General features: G+C 44.4%; 2 protein-coding genes across 2 annotated transcripts in view; one reads left to right on the top strand and one right to left on the bottom strand.

The window, feature by feature from the left end:
- Nucleotides 1-10,833, top strand: part of LOC120908663 (proteoglycan Cow) — an 89,198-nt gene extending 78,365 nt beyond the window's left edge. The window contains 4 exon segments of the mRNA XM_040319888.1: nt 1,708-1,848; nt 2,086-2,266; nt 6,078-6,647; nt 7,182-10,833. Of these exon segments, the coding sequence (XP_040175822.1) occupies nt 1,708-1,848; nt 2,086-2,266; nt 6,078-6,647; nt 7,182-7,294 (1,005 nt within the window). The 3' untranslated portion in view covers nt 7,295-10,833.
- Nucleotides 10,834-12,031: 1,198 nt separating this feature from the next.
- Nucleotides 12,032-14,267, bottom strand: LOC120897486 (cilia- and flagella-associated protein 36). The gene is made up of 4 exons (XM_040302426.1): nt 14,061-14,267; nt 13,829-13,991; nt 13,081-13,763; nt 12,032-13,000 (listed from the first exon to the last, which is right to left on the bottom strand). The coding sequence occupies exons 2-4, from the start codon at nt 13,929-13,931 to the stop codon at nt 12,737-12,739; spliced, it is 1,050 nt and encodes a 349-aa protein (XP_040158360.1). The 5' UTR covers nt 13,932-13,991; nt 14,061-14,267; the 3' UTR covers nt 12,032-12,736.
- Between the last annotated feature and the right edge of the window lie 541 nt (nt 14,268-14,808).

The raw sequence follows: 14,808 nt of genomic DNA on the forward strand, positions 1-14,808 counted from the left end.
GTCAGTGCTTGTTAAGGAAGGGGGACGGTCCATTCGAGTGTTGAACCTACGAAGGGCATGTTGTTAAGTCGTGCGAGTTGTACCGTTTGTACTACAGGACCGCCCTTTGCACTCAGTTGGACTTACATTTTCTATTTTTGCTAGCCTTTGTAGAGTTTGGATTTGACATAAAAGTACATCTTGCAATCAAAAATTTAATATATAAAACACAAACTAAAATCATCAACTATTTTTTAAACCAGATCTTCAAGATCATGACAATAGCATTCAATGGCTAGCCTTGTTTTAAAGCCCCCCAACAAATTTTATAAAAAAGTATATAGGAAACCTAGGATAAAAGCAATGCAAATCAATTAATCAATCACTTCTTGATTAGTAGTATACTGATGTTTATGGTATTTTAATAGCAACATTTGGTAACTGGATACTTTCTTTCCTTATGTTTTGAATAGTCAAAGCGTATAAAGCCTAATCTGCTTAATGGTTTTAAATCACATACTAAAACTGGTCGCCACCGAATTATGATACATGTTTTTTTGATGCCCTTTCCCTATCATTTCGCTTTCGAACACGTTTGTGGTGCGTCGTGCTCGGACGAAGCTACGCTTACCAAATCGCGTTCCTACCGATTTGATCTATAGCAGAGCCTCAACGAAAGCAAACGTCTTACGATTCATTCAGCACAGCGTCTTCTGCCGTATTTTTCTTTCACATCCCGCAAGCAAAAATGAAAACATCATCCCGTAACTCTGTACGTACTAGGGACGCGTTTCCTCCGGGGCTAATGTGTTCGGGTTAGCATCATACGCGTCACTAGCACTGATTAAATCGCTTCTCTTCCGGGGGATGGGGGAGAGGGAGGTAGGGAAAAGAAACGGCCGGAGATGGGTTTATCTTTTCACCCAGGATGAAAGAACCCGAACGGTTCGTACGTATTTAAACCCAACTGCTAAACGATTGAAAGGCTAAAAAATATTTTTATCCTCCCCATTTTTACCCGTGGTATGAGGACTATAAAAAAATGTGAAAGAAGAAATACTGGACTTACAGTAGAGAAATATCGAGGGTATGCTTTAATGCTGATTATATGTCAACAAGGTGGGGAGTAGCCAATCAGCATAAAGAGATGAGATCTGACTGAAGTTTTCTTTCCAAATAAAGATGGATTAAAAGGAAAGAAGCTCCTTCATGTTTGTATCGTAGAATTGATTTTTCAATAGGGTTTTTTAGATGTTCCTGATTTGTGGTGCTGACAAAATAAGCTTCCAAAATGAAAATACACAACGCTTGCTTATGCTTTATTAGCATGCAATTTTTAGAGGCAAAAATCAAATTTCCAAGTTGTACGCCTTTTCACAGCTAGCCCCTGTGACTTCTAAAACTCATTAAAAATTGTGCTCTCGAAAACGGAAAACAAATTTCAACTCCCATCGCCTTCCCTTTCCCCATCCCATTTCATCGATCCAAAACGAGCTGAACCAATGCTGGTGCCTAAGCCCTAAGCCTTCACCTGAAGTTGTTTCTTAATTAAGAAGCTTCAACGAGCGCTCGGTACCTCCCCATTATCGACGATAAAATAACAATAGCACACACTCTCCAGTGTGGCCTGTACTATAAACTATCGTTTTCTCGTTTCTTTTCTCCCCATGCCTTTTCCATCTACTTTCCATACGCTTTCAACCGTCTCGTTATCCTCACTCGCGACAGCAGCAGCAGCAACAGCAGCTGAAGGAAGAAAAGAACCGTCACTACAACCACATCAACTCACAGTACACTTTCACGCCCGAGGAGATCAAGTACGACAACAAGCACTACAAGTACATCAAGTACACGACGTACAAGGGCAAGGTAGGTCCGACACACGCGTCACTACAAGCCATTCGCCGCCACCATTCGCTTGCCCTCAAGTGCTGTGTGCGAATTGCTGGTGCTTTACGGTCCCTCGTATTGCACGAGCTTGGAAAATATTCATTACCATAACATTACCCCCATTTCCGTTCTCATTCTTGAATCTCTTTCTCTCTCTCTCTTTCCCTCTCTCTCTCTCTTTCTTTCTCACTCAAACACGTCGGTTGTGTGGAGCAGTCATCAATGCCGGCAGCCCGTCAGTATGATGGCTACGGTTCGTCCGGCAGTGGCTCGACCCGCATGACAGGCGAGGACAAGCACAAAATCCGAGGCTACAACGAGGTTCTCGATAAGCCGGCCAGCTCTGGCAACAACAATGGCAACAGTAAACCATCCAAACTGTCCGGTAGCTCGGCACGTAAGTATTAGCAGTAGCGACAGGGGTTTGTGGCAGAACTGTTAGAGGCGCGGCCAGGGTAGTAGAAGCCTTCTGGACGTTCCAGGTATGCCCTGGGCCAGTTAGTAGCTCAAACGTCATCCGTGTCCGATGCACACAAACACACACCACACCTACAGGAATACCGACATCACCGGCAAATGTATCCGGGCGGACTTAATTTGACTTTCGAAACACGAAACAGCACCGTTACTGTATGCTGCACGCTCTGCAACACCGCCAATGGCACAAATGGTAAATCGTATAGCTTTCTGCCGGGTACCTATACGCCGCTCAGAGTACTATTATATTTTTGCAACCTGAACAGCGATTTCCGGATGCCTTTGTCTTGGCAAGTGGTGTCCCGCTGCCGGCAGCCGGATTCGTTACGAAGCTAAAAGTATCTAGACAACGGGACAAAATGTTAAATATTGGTTGGATTGATAATGTTATGGCCAGTTCGTCGCTGGTTGAGTGCGCAGTGTGCTACCGGTGCTGATATTGAATAGTGTATGCTTATTGGTTTGAACGCATGCATGTTTTGGTGAATTCCCATCCAAAAGCTCGATAGGAAGCGGTATTTTCCCATGTAAATTAAATTATTATGCCAGCAATAGACCCCACAAAATCTGTGTCCAAACATATAAACGACCTGTGACGGTTTATGTTTTTCCTTCTGATTGCACGGCAACAACATCAAGTTATGATGGAATCATTTTACACTAAATGATGAAATACCTGGCGCCTCCATTGACGATGAGATACCATGCGCCTCCATTGGTGTTTTCGGGGCGCGGGGCTTCAAACTTTTATGCGTTCTCGATGGCCGTATTTGGCCTCAAGAGTCCTATTTTGGTACATAGTGCAGTTACACAACACAAAAGAAATAACAAATTATATTTATACATTTACATATATTTTATATATTATAACATAATATAATATAATATAATATTAAAATATATTTGCAATTAAAGAATGATGGAATGGTAAGCAATGAAGATCGTTTCTTAAAAAAAGGACCGATCGTGTATGATAAAACTAATTTTTAGTACAGGCGTCCCCCGAGTTACGACCCTCTCGAGTTACGACGATTCGCAGATACGAAAAGTTGTCAGTGAGAAGAAATTTATGTATTTTTTTGAATTTCTGTGCTGAAAACCGTTACAAACACATTTCCAAAGATTCTACAACTAGCCGATCTTTGATATTTATAAAGCGTAAACGACTTTCGGTGTAAAATTAATACATTATCAAATATTATTTCAAATAAAAATTACGATATCATAGATTTTGCCTCTTCAACTTCGGTTTTAAACTTAACTTTGACAGATATTCGACATACGACTATTTCAACTTACGCCTTGCTTTGGGCTATTTTTTCGGTCCCAAATACAGTCGTATCTCGGGGGACACCTGTATATTTGAATTTCGGCTTCTACGTGCGAAAACGAGACATGCGAGCATTTAATTTCTCGAAATCCTCATTTTCTGCACTTGTTAGTTCGTACAAGAAACTTATCAATGCGCACGATGGCCGAAGAGCGAAGCACATGCTCCAGCATCCGGTCCGCGTACAACGCCACGATATGCTGATCCACAACGTTTATCTAATCGAGAAATAGTACACCCGTAGCATACTGATTGCATAGAGCCCCGTTTGCCGCATCGTGTTACTGAGCAGGAGAAAAACACAGACACACACATACACACAATCGTGCAATACAACTGCTTTCATCACGCCGTCACTGTACGCGGAACGAGAATATGAGCTTGTCGAGCACGCACCCATCCCCTTCTGGAGCGGAAGAGCGCGAGGATGCTTTTTTCCTTCATTTGCTTCACCGTGCCTTCACCTTCATCGACCCATTGTGTACAACATTAAATTAAAAGCGCGAGCAACCGAACCTCCCCGAGATGGCAGCACTGTACGCGAGCCTTCCTGCATTTGCTTCGATCACAAGCACCCTATGCTGCGTATTGCTCTCAGCGCCTGCGAGTGTAATCCAACTCTGTGCAAAAGTGCTCATACAGCACAAATCCACGCATTGTACGGTTATGCGATTTTCTGCCCGCACCTCACCAACCCTTTGCTGCCTTGCGGAAAGGAAAAGCGTAAACCCGCTTGCTACCCGATGCGAGCCGCGAACGAGCAAAGATTTATGGCAATTAAGTATTGTTTAACCTTCTGTGCAGCGGGAAACAGATACCGGCGCTTCGCTGGCACCCGCACAAGAATGGCGGAATGTTTGCTTTAGCGAGACAGTGAAATTCCCTTCACGCTACAGTGGCATTAACATGGTACGCTTAGATGCGATACGCCGTGTGCAATAGCACGGCCCGAAGAGCAACGAACGAGCCGTGCCATGCCGTACACGAATACACCCTTATTCGGCACGTCACGCACGTACACTGATATCAATACGCTGGATGGAGGGGGGAGAAGGAAAGGGGGAGTCATGTACAAACGAGAGGGTAGGGCAGGATTGAAACAATGTTTAGTTAAGCCAGCCCAAGCAGTTTGCTTCGTGGAAAAGTCAAGAAGGTAGCAGTAGCAAAGTAACTCCATGAAGAAAAAAACAAGCTTAAAGCAAGCCCCCATCCATGGAGGGCAAATTAATCGCCCCCCCCCCTCCTCCCTACACCAGTGTGCGGAAGATCTCGCCTTTTCGGCTCGAAAGTGAAAGCATAATGAAGTTTGCTTTTAAAGTTTTGCCAAGCACTTTTCTCCGAGCGCTTTGTGGCATGCAGCACATTAGCTCTACGGCAGTGGAGGTGGTGGTATTTTTATGTGCGACGGAATGCCGACCTTGTATGTGTGTGTGTTGTTTTTTTTTTGCACATCAAATAAGATACTGGATCGGGGAATAAATGTCGCAAATAATAAGTCTTGCTTAATTGGGTGGCCTATTACGGTGATAGGGCTTCGGCCCTCCGAAAAAGCTTCGTTCAATTCAACCCTTCCCTTGACGTTTTTCTGTTGTCCTTTGTCCGAGAATGGGCGCCAAAACACACAACCATGTGCACACACACCGATTCATTTGGTTCGATTCTCTTACACGCTCCTCACTAATTCGGCACGGGTCCAGTCCGGGGTACATTCTAGATTCCCCGAAAACTGTCCCAATTTTACAAATTATTCTACTAAATTATTCATCCCCAACTAATTAAAGCCACCATTGTTTTTGGTGATGCAAAACACGAACGTCATGTATTTTCCGCCCAATCTAGCGGCTAAAGTTTTACACGAAAAACATACCCAACCATTCCAACGCGGTGCGTTCCCTTTTTCTATTGGTCGCGCGTGGAAATTTCGTTGATGCTTGTGACTTGAAACTTTTCCTGACCCAAGGTAGCAGCAGCAGCAGCAGTGGCAGCAGCGACAGGTATGGCAGCATTTGTGAAATGTCATTACCTATTCAGTTTGTTAAACGGAAGGATTTAACCCCTGGGTGCTCCACCCAACCACCCCGCACGGTGGCTCGCTGTAGTACGCAGAACTAGCGGTACAAGATAGTGACAACGCTTAATTAACGATGGTGATTAGCAAATCGACGCAATAACTTTCCCACCGCTCATTCGGGCAGGACCAAATTTAAGACCTCCACACTTTCCTGTCGCGTGGTTCTACCTTTCTACTGTTCTGTCAGTCCTCCCCCCCCACCTCCCCCTTCTCCCCCTTCTCCCCCTTCTCTCCCACAGCTGCTCACTAACAAGGGCAATTCAAGGTACAACCCCTTTCTGATTTTCATCCGCTCTGACCCGCTTATCTCCTTTACTATCCTTTACCCAGGTTACCCAGGGATGAAATCGAGCGAATGCAAACCGCAGCAGCTGACTGCCATCGGTAACCGGCTGCTCGACTGGTTCTCGGTCATCATGGCCGACAGCAAGAAGCGGCGCCAGCACCAGCAGCAGAAGAACAAGGTACACTTCCCGGCCGCCTGCAAGCTGGAGGCGCGCTGGATGTTTGGCCATCTCGACCTGAACAACGACGGCGAGCTGTCGACGCAGGAGCTGTACGATCTCGAGCACGACCAGAACGAGCGGTGCATCAAACCGTTCATCGATACGTGCGATCTCGACCAGGACAATACGATCGATCCGCGCGAATGGTGCCGCTGCTTCGAGAAGACCGATCTGAGCGGTAAGTTATGAAGGGAGTGGAGTTTCTCCTGCTGCGCAATGGTTTATGAGTTTTTTTTTTTTCTTTGTTGGCTGCCAGGATCTTACGCACCCGATTGTGACAGTCAAGGATTTTACAAACCCACGCAGTGCCATCAGGCCGTCGGTGTGTGCTGGTGCGTGGATGAGCATGGTGTCGAGTTTGCCAACACGCGCACGCGAGGCAAACCAAACTGCGGTAAGTCGTTCATTAGTTGCATGCTAGATGCCTGTCAATTTAGATTATGTTTTGTTTGTAGTGTAATTTTAACATTTAAGTAGTGAGTTCAAGTCTCAACCGTTCCCTCGTAGCAAAGACTGACTATGTGGCTACGTGGTACTAAACAAGTCTCAAAAGCCTGTTTGGACCGACGTGACCCCAAAAAATAATGCTCATTCAATTATTTTATAAACCTTCAATCGAAAAGCAAACATGAAAGCATAATTTAGCAATAAATAATGAAGCACCATGCGTCTCCATCAAATATAAACTACCAGGCGCCTCCATCGCTTAAAACTCTAACCGTTTTCTATGGCACATGTGTTCTTGAGATCATTTTTTTTTTTAATTGACTTGATCGCAAGATAAAACATGAACATTAAAAATGTGATAAATTTATACATGTTTTTGTTCAAAATATTAATTATTTAATTATGTGTTATTTTACTAACTCCATATACGACAAGGACTTTCCCTACATGCCTTTAGTAATGAAATTTCTTTCTTTTACAGAAGAAATCATCAACAACGCCACAACGCTGAACTCCGACGACGAGGACACGGAGGACTCGGACGACGATGACGACAGCCAGGAGGGCAGCGCCGATCGTTTGCTGGTGTTTTAAAACGCTCCACCGGACGGGCAGCAGCAAAACCAACCAATCGATGTGGTTCCTTTAACATTTCTTCCATCTCTATTTGCAATTCCGAATTCGAGAGGGTTTATTACGTTACTGCTTTAGTTACGAGTGGAACATGCATTTGTTTTTGTTTTCTAAAAGAAAAAAAACCCAGAATCTATGCATTCGTTAGATGAATCCATCCAGAGACACCCAAACTTACTGCAAACCCCTGGCTTGCGGGGGAGAGGCGTATTTGGGGCGTGTATTAATTAAGGCAACGTATAAGCAACGGTGGATTAGACAAATCAGCTCCCATTTCCCGTCCTAACCATCCTATACTGTACCAGCTTAGTAGTGCTGGGCTGGGCAGATGGTGTTTGCTTAATATAATTCACAACTAAATGAAACCGTTGTTTAAAGAGAATACCCTGCAGCCCTCCCTGCCCCATCTCCTCCCCGTCATCACTCTGTATCTTCTTTCTTGCCTTCTTTTTTCTTTTTTTTCGCTCGTACGCCGCTATTTCGAAGATGTTGGAAGTCACCCCCACGGAGTCTTACTGGGTGCAGCGGAAAATGCGCGAGACATTGGCTGTTTGTTGCATACACATATGCACCGTGTGTAACAATCAGTTCATACCGCTAGAAACTTGGAAACCATACATTCCAGTTTTGCACCAGCACCAGTATGTCGTCCTTTTATGTAAAAGCAACACATCTGTAAGCAGCGCGGCAACGCTTGGAGCTGCATTTGGTTCGAACCGATCTTGCACGCGCTTGAACGCATTCGACGCGATAAGAGCAAAAGTGTACGAGATGAAAGAAGGCAAGAGAGAGAGAGAGAGGTAGGGGGAGATAGAGCGCATGAGAGAAAAAATAAGCTTATGAAAGGAACAGCGACATACACCTAAGCCCTTAACTTTTAGATACTAAGCCCAAACAACAACCACAACAAAAAACAACACTTCTTTAGTGCTATCCGTCTTTACTGCTGCAGAAGGCGCTGCAAATTAGTGAGTGTAAATGTTGCATGCCGAATGTTGTGTGAAAGTAACAAAAAAAAACTTAGAGCAAGCAGACAAACTTAAGCCGGCCAGAAAATCAAGTTTGCAAAGGGGAAAAACCAAGTATTACAAGAGAAGTAGTAGCGACTTTTAGAAGATAGAGTGAGCAATGCAAATGATATGCCTGTGCAGAATATTGTATGTTTTACGGTTTGTTTGAACGTCCCTTTGAGCGGGGCCGTATACATGCTGTCCATTAGTACTGTCATCAACTAAATTTCGCTGAAAAGTGCTCGTATTTGCAACGGCAAACAACGCTATTTGCGAGCATCGATCACTACACACACTACTAACCTTTCAAACAATGTCCAAAGCCGCGTAGTTTAGTGTCAACGCATAGCACGCTGTACAACTTGTATGTATGTAAGACCTTGCAGGAAATTGCATTTTTGGCACGGCATTTACACCACGAGCAATTGTAGTAAGATGAAGGATTTGTCAAGCCGGAGCTAACATATTCATTCGCTTAGAAAGGCTCGTCTGCCATGTCAACATCAGGCAAACGCCTGCTAAGAGGAAAGGAGCGAGCAGGACAAATAGCCATTTTTTGGATCCTTCTGAAGATGATAGCTAATTTTAAAAGAACACACACACAAAAATCAGTCCGTTCCGCTCATGCCTCCGCTCGACAAACAGTGTCGCAACACACAGCCGCATCAGTGTGCGTGTGCGTGTGCTTCTTTTCTGTGTATGGTGTGTAGGGTTGTACTAAACGGTCGCTCGATAAGATAAAGTAATGGTAATGGTTACTTGTGCGTTGCACCAGTGCTTTTTAGGCGTGCGATCAATCTACCGGCAGCGTGCGCACGCGTTCGGTATGATGCAATAGAATGATTTTTGCTTACACTTACTGCTAACCATTGCTAGCACCATTAGGTACACTTGGTCAGTACTAACAATTACTCCCGACTCCATAGCATCCAATAGTCCGGCACACATCACAATGCACCATTGACAAAGTGGTGGACGGTTTGTAGAGACGAAAAACTTGGGAAACAAACTACACATAACCCATCAACATACCCCCGTGGTTGCTCTATTTGTCCTTCAACATTTTGACACTCACACATGCACAGCACACGTACGCAGTACCAGTACACTACCACGCATTAAATGATCACCCTGCCCATTACGCACCGTACAGCGTACACGTTGCTGCGTACACTTCACGCTGGTATTACAATGACTGGTGGCAAAAACAAACACGATGGATGGTAGCAATGGATGTACTATTTGAGATAAAAAAAAAGCAAAAAAACAAAACCAAAATGAAACGATGTTGTAAACCTAGCAGCACACGCAGCCGCAGTAGTAATAGGAAGTAAGTCTGCAATTTAAGTTAAGCGAATTCACCAGGAAAGCATGTAGAGCAATGTGCGCTTCATCTGAATGGGGTCTAAAATACCTTGCTTTGGTGGGACTTGTTTGAACTTTTGACACACATTTGAAGTGGATACATGTTTGTATGTGTAGGTGTCCATTAAACTCCCCCCTCCCCCCACACCCCGTTCCTCGCGGACTCATGTCTTTTAAAACAATTCTTCCTGTACACAACGTTCCCACACAAGCACTCGTAGATAAGTAAAATATGGAAAGAAAACAAGAACTGTTTGGTTATGTTGCGCTGGGTGGAGCTTACATTGCGAATGATTCTGGTAGTAAACTCGTTTAGTAAACAAACAGCAACAGTCAATAAAAGAAGAAAAAAAACATAGTCATAATTACCAAACCAATGCATCTACCAAATCAAAACATTTGTCGCTAACTAGAACAACACACACTTCATTAGTAATACAAGCAACTAAAAAAATAAAAGTAAGAAGCAACAGTACTAGAGCAACTACCACCACCACCATCATCACAGCCTGTCACAGAGCTGTTTGAAGCAAGCTGTCACTCCGTTTAACTCCTACCACAGCCAACTACGGGAGACACACTTTTACTAAGCCCCGCAAAACAAAAGCCCCAATTAAAAAAAACCCATCTTGTACCTACCAGTAAACGCTTAATCGCAGCAAACCTGTAATTTCTGCTCCACCCACTGACACAGCTCGAAGAGGAAGAGGGAAAAGGACAGCAGCAACCATTCCTCGTTTTGGTGTTTGTGTATGTCAGTGTGCGGTGTGATCGTGTGTGTGTGTGTGTGTGTCTGTGTATGCTTTGATGAGATAGGGTGAATCACCATTACCACTAAACTAACTGGTTTAAGAAGTAAGAGTAGAATCAGCAAACCACAGAGCCAGAGCGAGAGAGAAAGAGAGAGGATGCAAAAGGTGTGCAAACCAAGGGGGAGCAAACTTTACCACATAAGCTGAAAGAAAAGGAAAACCATCGGCCGAGGGGGCGTGCGCGTGTAGGCAGTATGCAGAGTGAATACTACATACTGGGTGTGCGGCAGAGAGTGTGGACATGGGCAAGTGAACGGCATAACACAAAATAAAATCAGTAAAGTACGACGAATCTTTGGACAGATAATGTGCACGCATCGAGTGTGGCGCTTTTGTGGTGTATGAAAGAAATAACAGTAAAAGACGGAGGTCCGATCCGAACCAACCGGAATGAAGGTCGAAATCGCTTGAAAAGAATAACCGATGCCGAGCGCTACGATCAATGGTCATTCAATGGTTCCGAAAGGATCACGAGATAAATGAGAATTTGAAAGATTAAAAAATAACTAAAAGTAAGTATTTTCTTTTCCACGAATAACTAGTTAGAGTAGCTAGTAACTGGTCGTTAGTTAAAAAAAGTATCAGACATAAATAACTAGTTTCAAGTTACTAGCAAGAGTAACTATAGGGAGTTACACAAAGGCTCTAGTTTTAATGTTTTTTATTGAGAAGTCATCTTGAGAGTGAGCCGTAAAGTGCTATCGAGCTGCTTTTTTTATACTCCGTCAATGGTTGCTATGCTTTACCATTGCATATTGGACTTTCCATTATTCCTGTGGTAAGGGGGATCTAACACTTTTCTGGTGGTTATTTTTGCCAGTTGCAACAACAAATTCCCATCGCTAGTTTAATGAGTTCCATAAGCTTAACTAAACTTACGGGATTTCCTCCCTATCGAAACTCTACCAACGAGTCAGAACCAGTGCTGCAAAATGTCACGGTCAGTGTCATTAAAAAATCTGACTGAAACAAAATCCATGTCAGCGTCACGTACTCATTTGTGATGATCAGAGGTGATACTCAAAACTGCATGCTTCGTGACATTTTTGCGACCATCGCTTGGTCAGTCTTTTTTTAGTGTCATGACTTTTTTTAGTGTGATCAGTTTTGCAAAATGTCACCAACATAGTCATGGCAAATTTCGGCTGAAACAAAATAGTTTCACCGTCACGAGCTCTTCTGTGATGATCAGCGATGAGACTCAAACAGTTGGTGCGATCATCACATGCTTGATGACATTTTGTGTAAACAAATCACGGGCAGTCACTTGGTTGCGACATTTTCTGTCGGTGATCATCGTGATGGTCATGGGAGATATGGGGTGCTTGGGAGTGGTTCCAAGAATCATAATGAGCATGTTTTCTCGCTATGTTTGACCCGACAGATAATCAAAACAGACAGAGCGAGAAAACATGCTCATTTTGTTGCTTGTGCCCACACACCAAGTATATTCCAAGAATGTTTATCACCAGCAGAAAATGTCGTGACCAAGTGAATGATCAAGAGTTGGGTGCTAAACAAAATGTCACCAAGCATGTGATTAGTCCACCAACTGTTTGAGTCTGATCATCTCAGTTGTGTACGTGAGCTGATTTGAGCTTCGTTTCAATCATTAGCGTTGGTGATGCACATTCATTGAGTATCAGCAATCAGCATCAAACTAACACAGATATGTTCATTGTTTTCGTTGGTGAACATCTCGTGATGCTCGTGACACTTTGCAGCACTGGTCAGAGCTACATTTTACAGGTTCTGAATACCAAAAATTCCTTATTCAAATGACTCGTAATCGATTCTACCTCTGCTAATCGATAAGTACCACAGTCTTGTTCATTTTCTTCCTTTTTTCAGACAACTATCAGCGCAAATATAATATAAAAAACGAATTTAGTCACATTGCACAAAGTTTTTTTTTAATTAGCTGGAATATGAATATAAATATGAGAAATCAATCTAAGTTCTGTACTGTCTGTACTACCCAAATGTTTCCCCTTCTTACACATTTATCTCTACTCATTTAAACTATACCGGGGGAAACACCCCCAACGCAGTGTGTTACACATATATTATTCACCAACAAACATCATGCATATCGATCGACACTGCACACTGCTGGTGATAATATCACATTGTGCGAGGACGAGGACGAGCTGTGTTTCATGCGATATCGATTCCTACACCCTTCCATCACACTGACCCCGTATCGGTGCCGAGCTTCACTCCTTATCGATGGCTACCTCGTTGCGCAGCCGTTGGGCCAGCATCTTGCGCAGCTGCAGCGAACCTTCCGGCGGCTCAACCGGTACCGATTCGGTTTCACCGTCCAGAAACTTCTGTGCCACCTGTGCCGACGCTGGGCGTTCGCTTTTGCGTATCGTTTCGTTCAGCTGCCGGGCCCGCGCCTGCTTCTTGATGGTCAGTATCTTGTCCCGCTGGGTTCGCAAATACTCCTGCCGCGCTTTCATGTCGTCCGTGTTGATCTAAACGCACACACAATACAGGGCAAAGGATAGAAATGGAGTAAAAAGAAAATAAAGCAAAAACAAAATGTACCACAAACCTTTTCCTGGTCGAAAAACAAATTCAAGCGCTGAAACTTATCACTTTCCGTGCCCGGCAGCCCTCCCTCAAGCGTACCGGCCAAAGCAGACGCTTGCGTTTGATCCGTTGCACCAGCGTCCCCTTCCGTCAGCAGCGGTACTTTTAACTCATTTTCGACCGATTTTAAAATATCCTGCTCAATTTCACGCTCCTCGGGCGTGTCTTCCGCAGGCTTCAGCTCCGACCCAGTGTCACCAGCCTCCCCTCCAGCCCCATCAACGGAACCTTCGTCACGTTTGGAGGATAGGCTTTGCGATCGGCGCTCGATAAGATCCAACGCTTGCAACTGCAGCTCGACGTTGCGCTGCACCATCATGCGTATGAAGATGCGTATATCGTTTGCGGCCCATATTTGCTGGAACAAACCCTGATGGAAGGAGAACGTATTGCCACCGGACGGATCTGCTCGGTCGCTGCTGCCACCGGGCGTACCGGCGGACGCGGCGCGTGCCCCACCCGCCCCGGCACTTCCCAGGCTAGCGACGTGCCGGCCCTCCAGGCAGGCAAACTCGAACTGTTCCGGCGTGATTTGCATCTCCTCCATGAACGAACCGAGCATGTAGTCGACCAGATTCTTGTACTCATCGTGCACCTTCCGGAAGTCGGGATTGTTCTCGTCCGGCTGCAGGTTGGGATCGAAAACTGTAACAACAGATCGAGAGGATTAGTAGTCACAGTGGCGCGTCTCACAGCTGCTTTGCACTTACTAATCGATTTATCCTCGATGAACGTCTGCAGCGGTGCATTCCATACCGGGCCGTGCAAAAAGCACACCAACGAATCAAACACCCACGAGTTGTCGTCCGCCATTTCTTATGTAAACGCCACAATTGGAGCTGCCGTAACCTTTTTTTTAATGATTGGTTTTCCCTGAAACAATACAGAACATGGACAATTGCTCCAAAATAACGATTTGCAGCACCTGGAACGGATACATACCTTTGCCACAGCGCAGCGAAGTACTGCAACTCACCACGATACGCTTCGCTACAAAGCAACGCACCGAACAATTTCACTTTGTTTTCCTACCTGTCGTTGCCATGGTGACGATCGGATGTATTGTTTGACGCGCTCACGATTGTAGGCACTGCAGTTGGAGCTGCCGCCGCCGCAGGGCAGGTGACTCAGCCAAATGTTAACCTTTTGCAGGATACCTCACACACGCACACACACCGGAACGAACGCCGCATAATGACGTTTAGTTGGTTGTTTGAACCACATTTTCTCAACCCGTTGGTAATCTTCTTTCCAAAACCAAATATAAATGAAGATAAAAGAAAAAAATCCACACACCCCACAGATGTTGGTTCACTTTTTCAGCCGTGTAGTTTTGTATTCTTTTTATAGGTGTTTTTTTGTTTTGTTTTGTTTTGTATTTGTTGTTTGTATCCTTTTCCTTTACTTTTTAAACCTTTTGTTGTTATTATTATTATTCCTTCGCCTCGGCAGGTTTTCCAGCGCATGGAGGAAAGGGGTGGGGAGGGGAGGAGAGTGGGAATTCGCGCGGTACTACTATTTACCAAATACTACTTATTTATATCATATATTATTATGTGCCGTCTTTCACGACGGATCTATCCAGACGATGCGGTGCTCGGTGATACATCCACCTATCGTCTATTATATTTTTTTTGTTTGTTTCTTTTTTTTATTAGTCCTTTGCTGTAGCAGCCAAAAACATCTTACG

Source organism: Anopheles arabiensis, chromosome 2 (genome assembly GCF_016920715.1).
Source record: "Anopheles arabiensis isolate DONGOLA chromosome 2, AaraD3, whole genome shotgun sequence".
Classification (NCBI taxonomy): domain Eukaryota; kingdom Metazoa; phylum Arthropoda; class Insecta; order Diptera; family Culicidae; genus Anopheles; species Anopheles arabiensis.

Bases quoted from the DNA above. Each gene is read 5' to 3' on its own strand.
- LOC120897486 (XM_040302426.1), bottom strand. From the start codon at position 13,931: ATGGCGGACGACAACTCGTGGGTGTTTGATTCGTTGGTGTGCTTTTTG. The intron at 13,764-13,828 runs GTAAGTGCAAAG...CTGTTGTTACAG, and splicing joins CATCGAGGATAAATCGATTA to TTTTCGATCCCAACCTGCAG. The intron at 13,001-13,080 runs GTTTGTGGTACA...GTGTGCGTTTAG, and splicing joins TGTTTTTCGACCAGGAAAAG to ATCAACACGGACGACATGAA.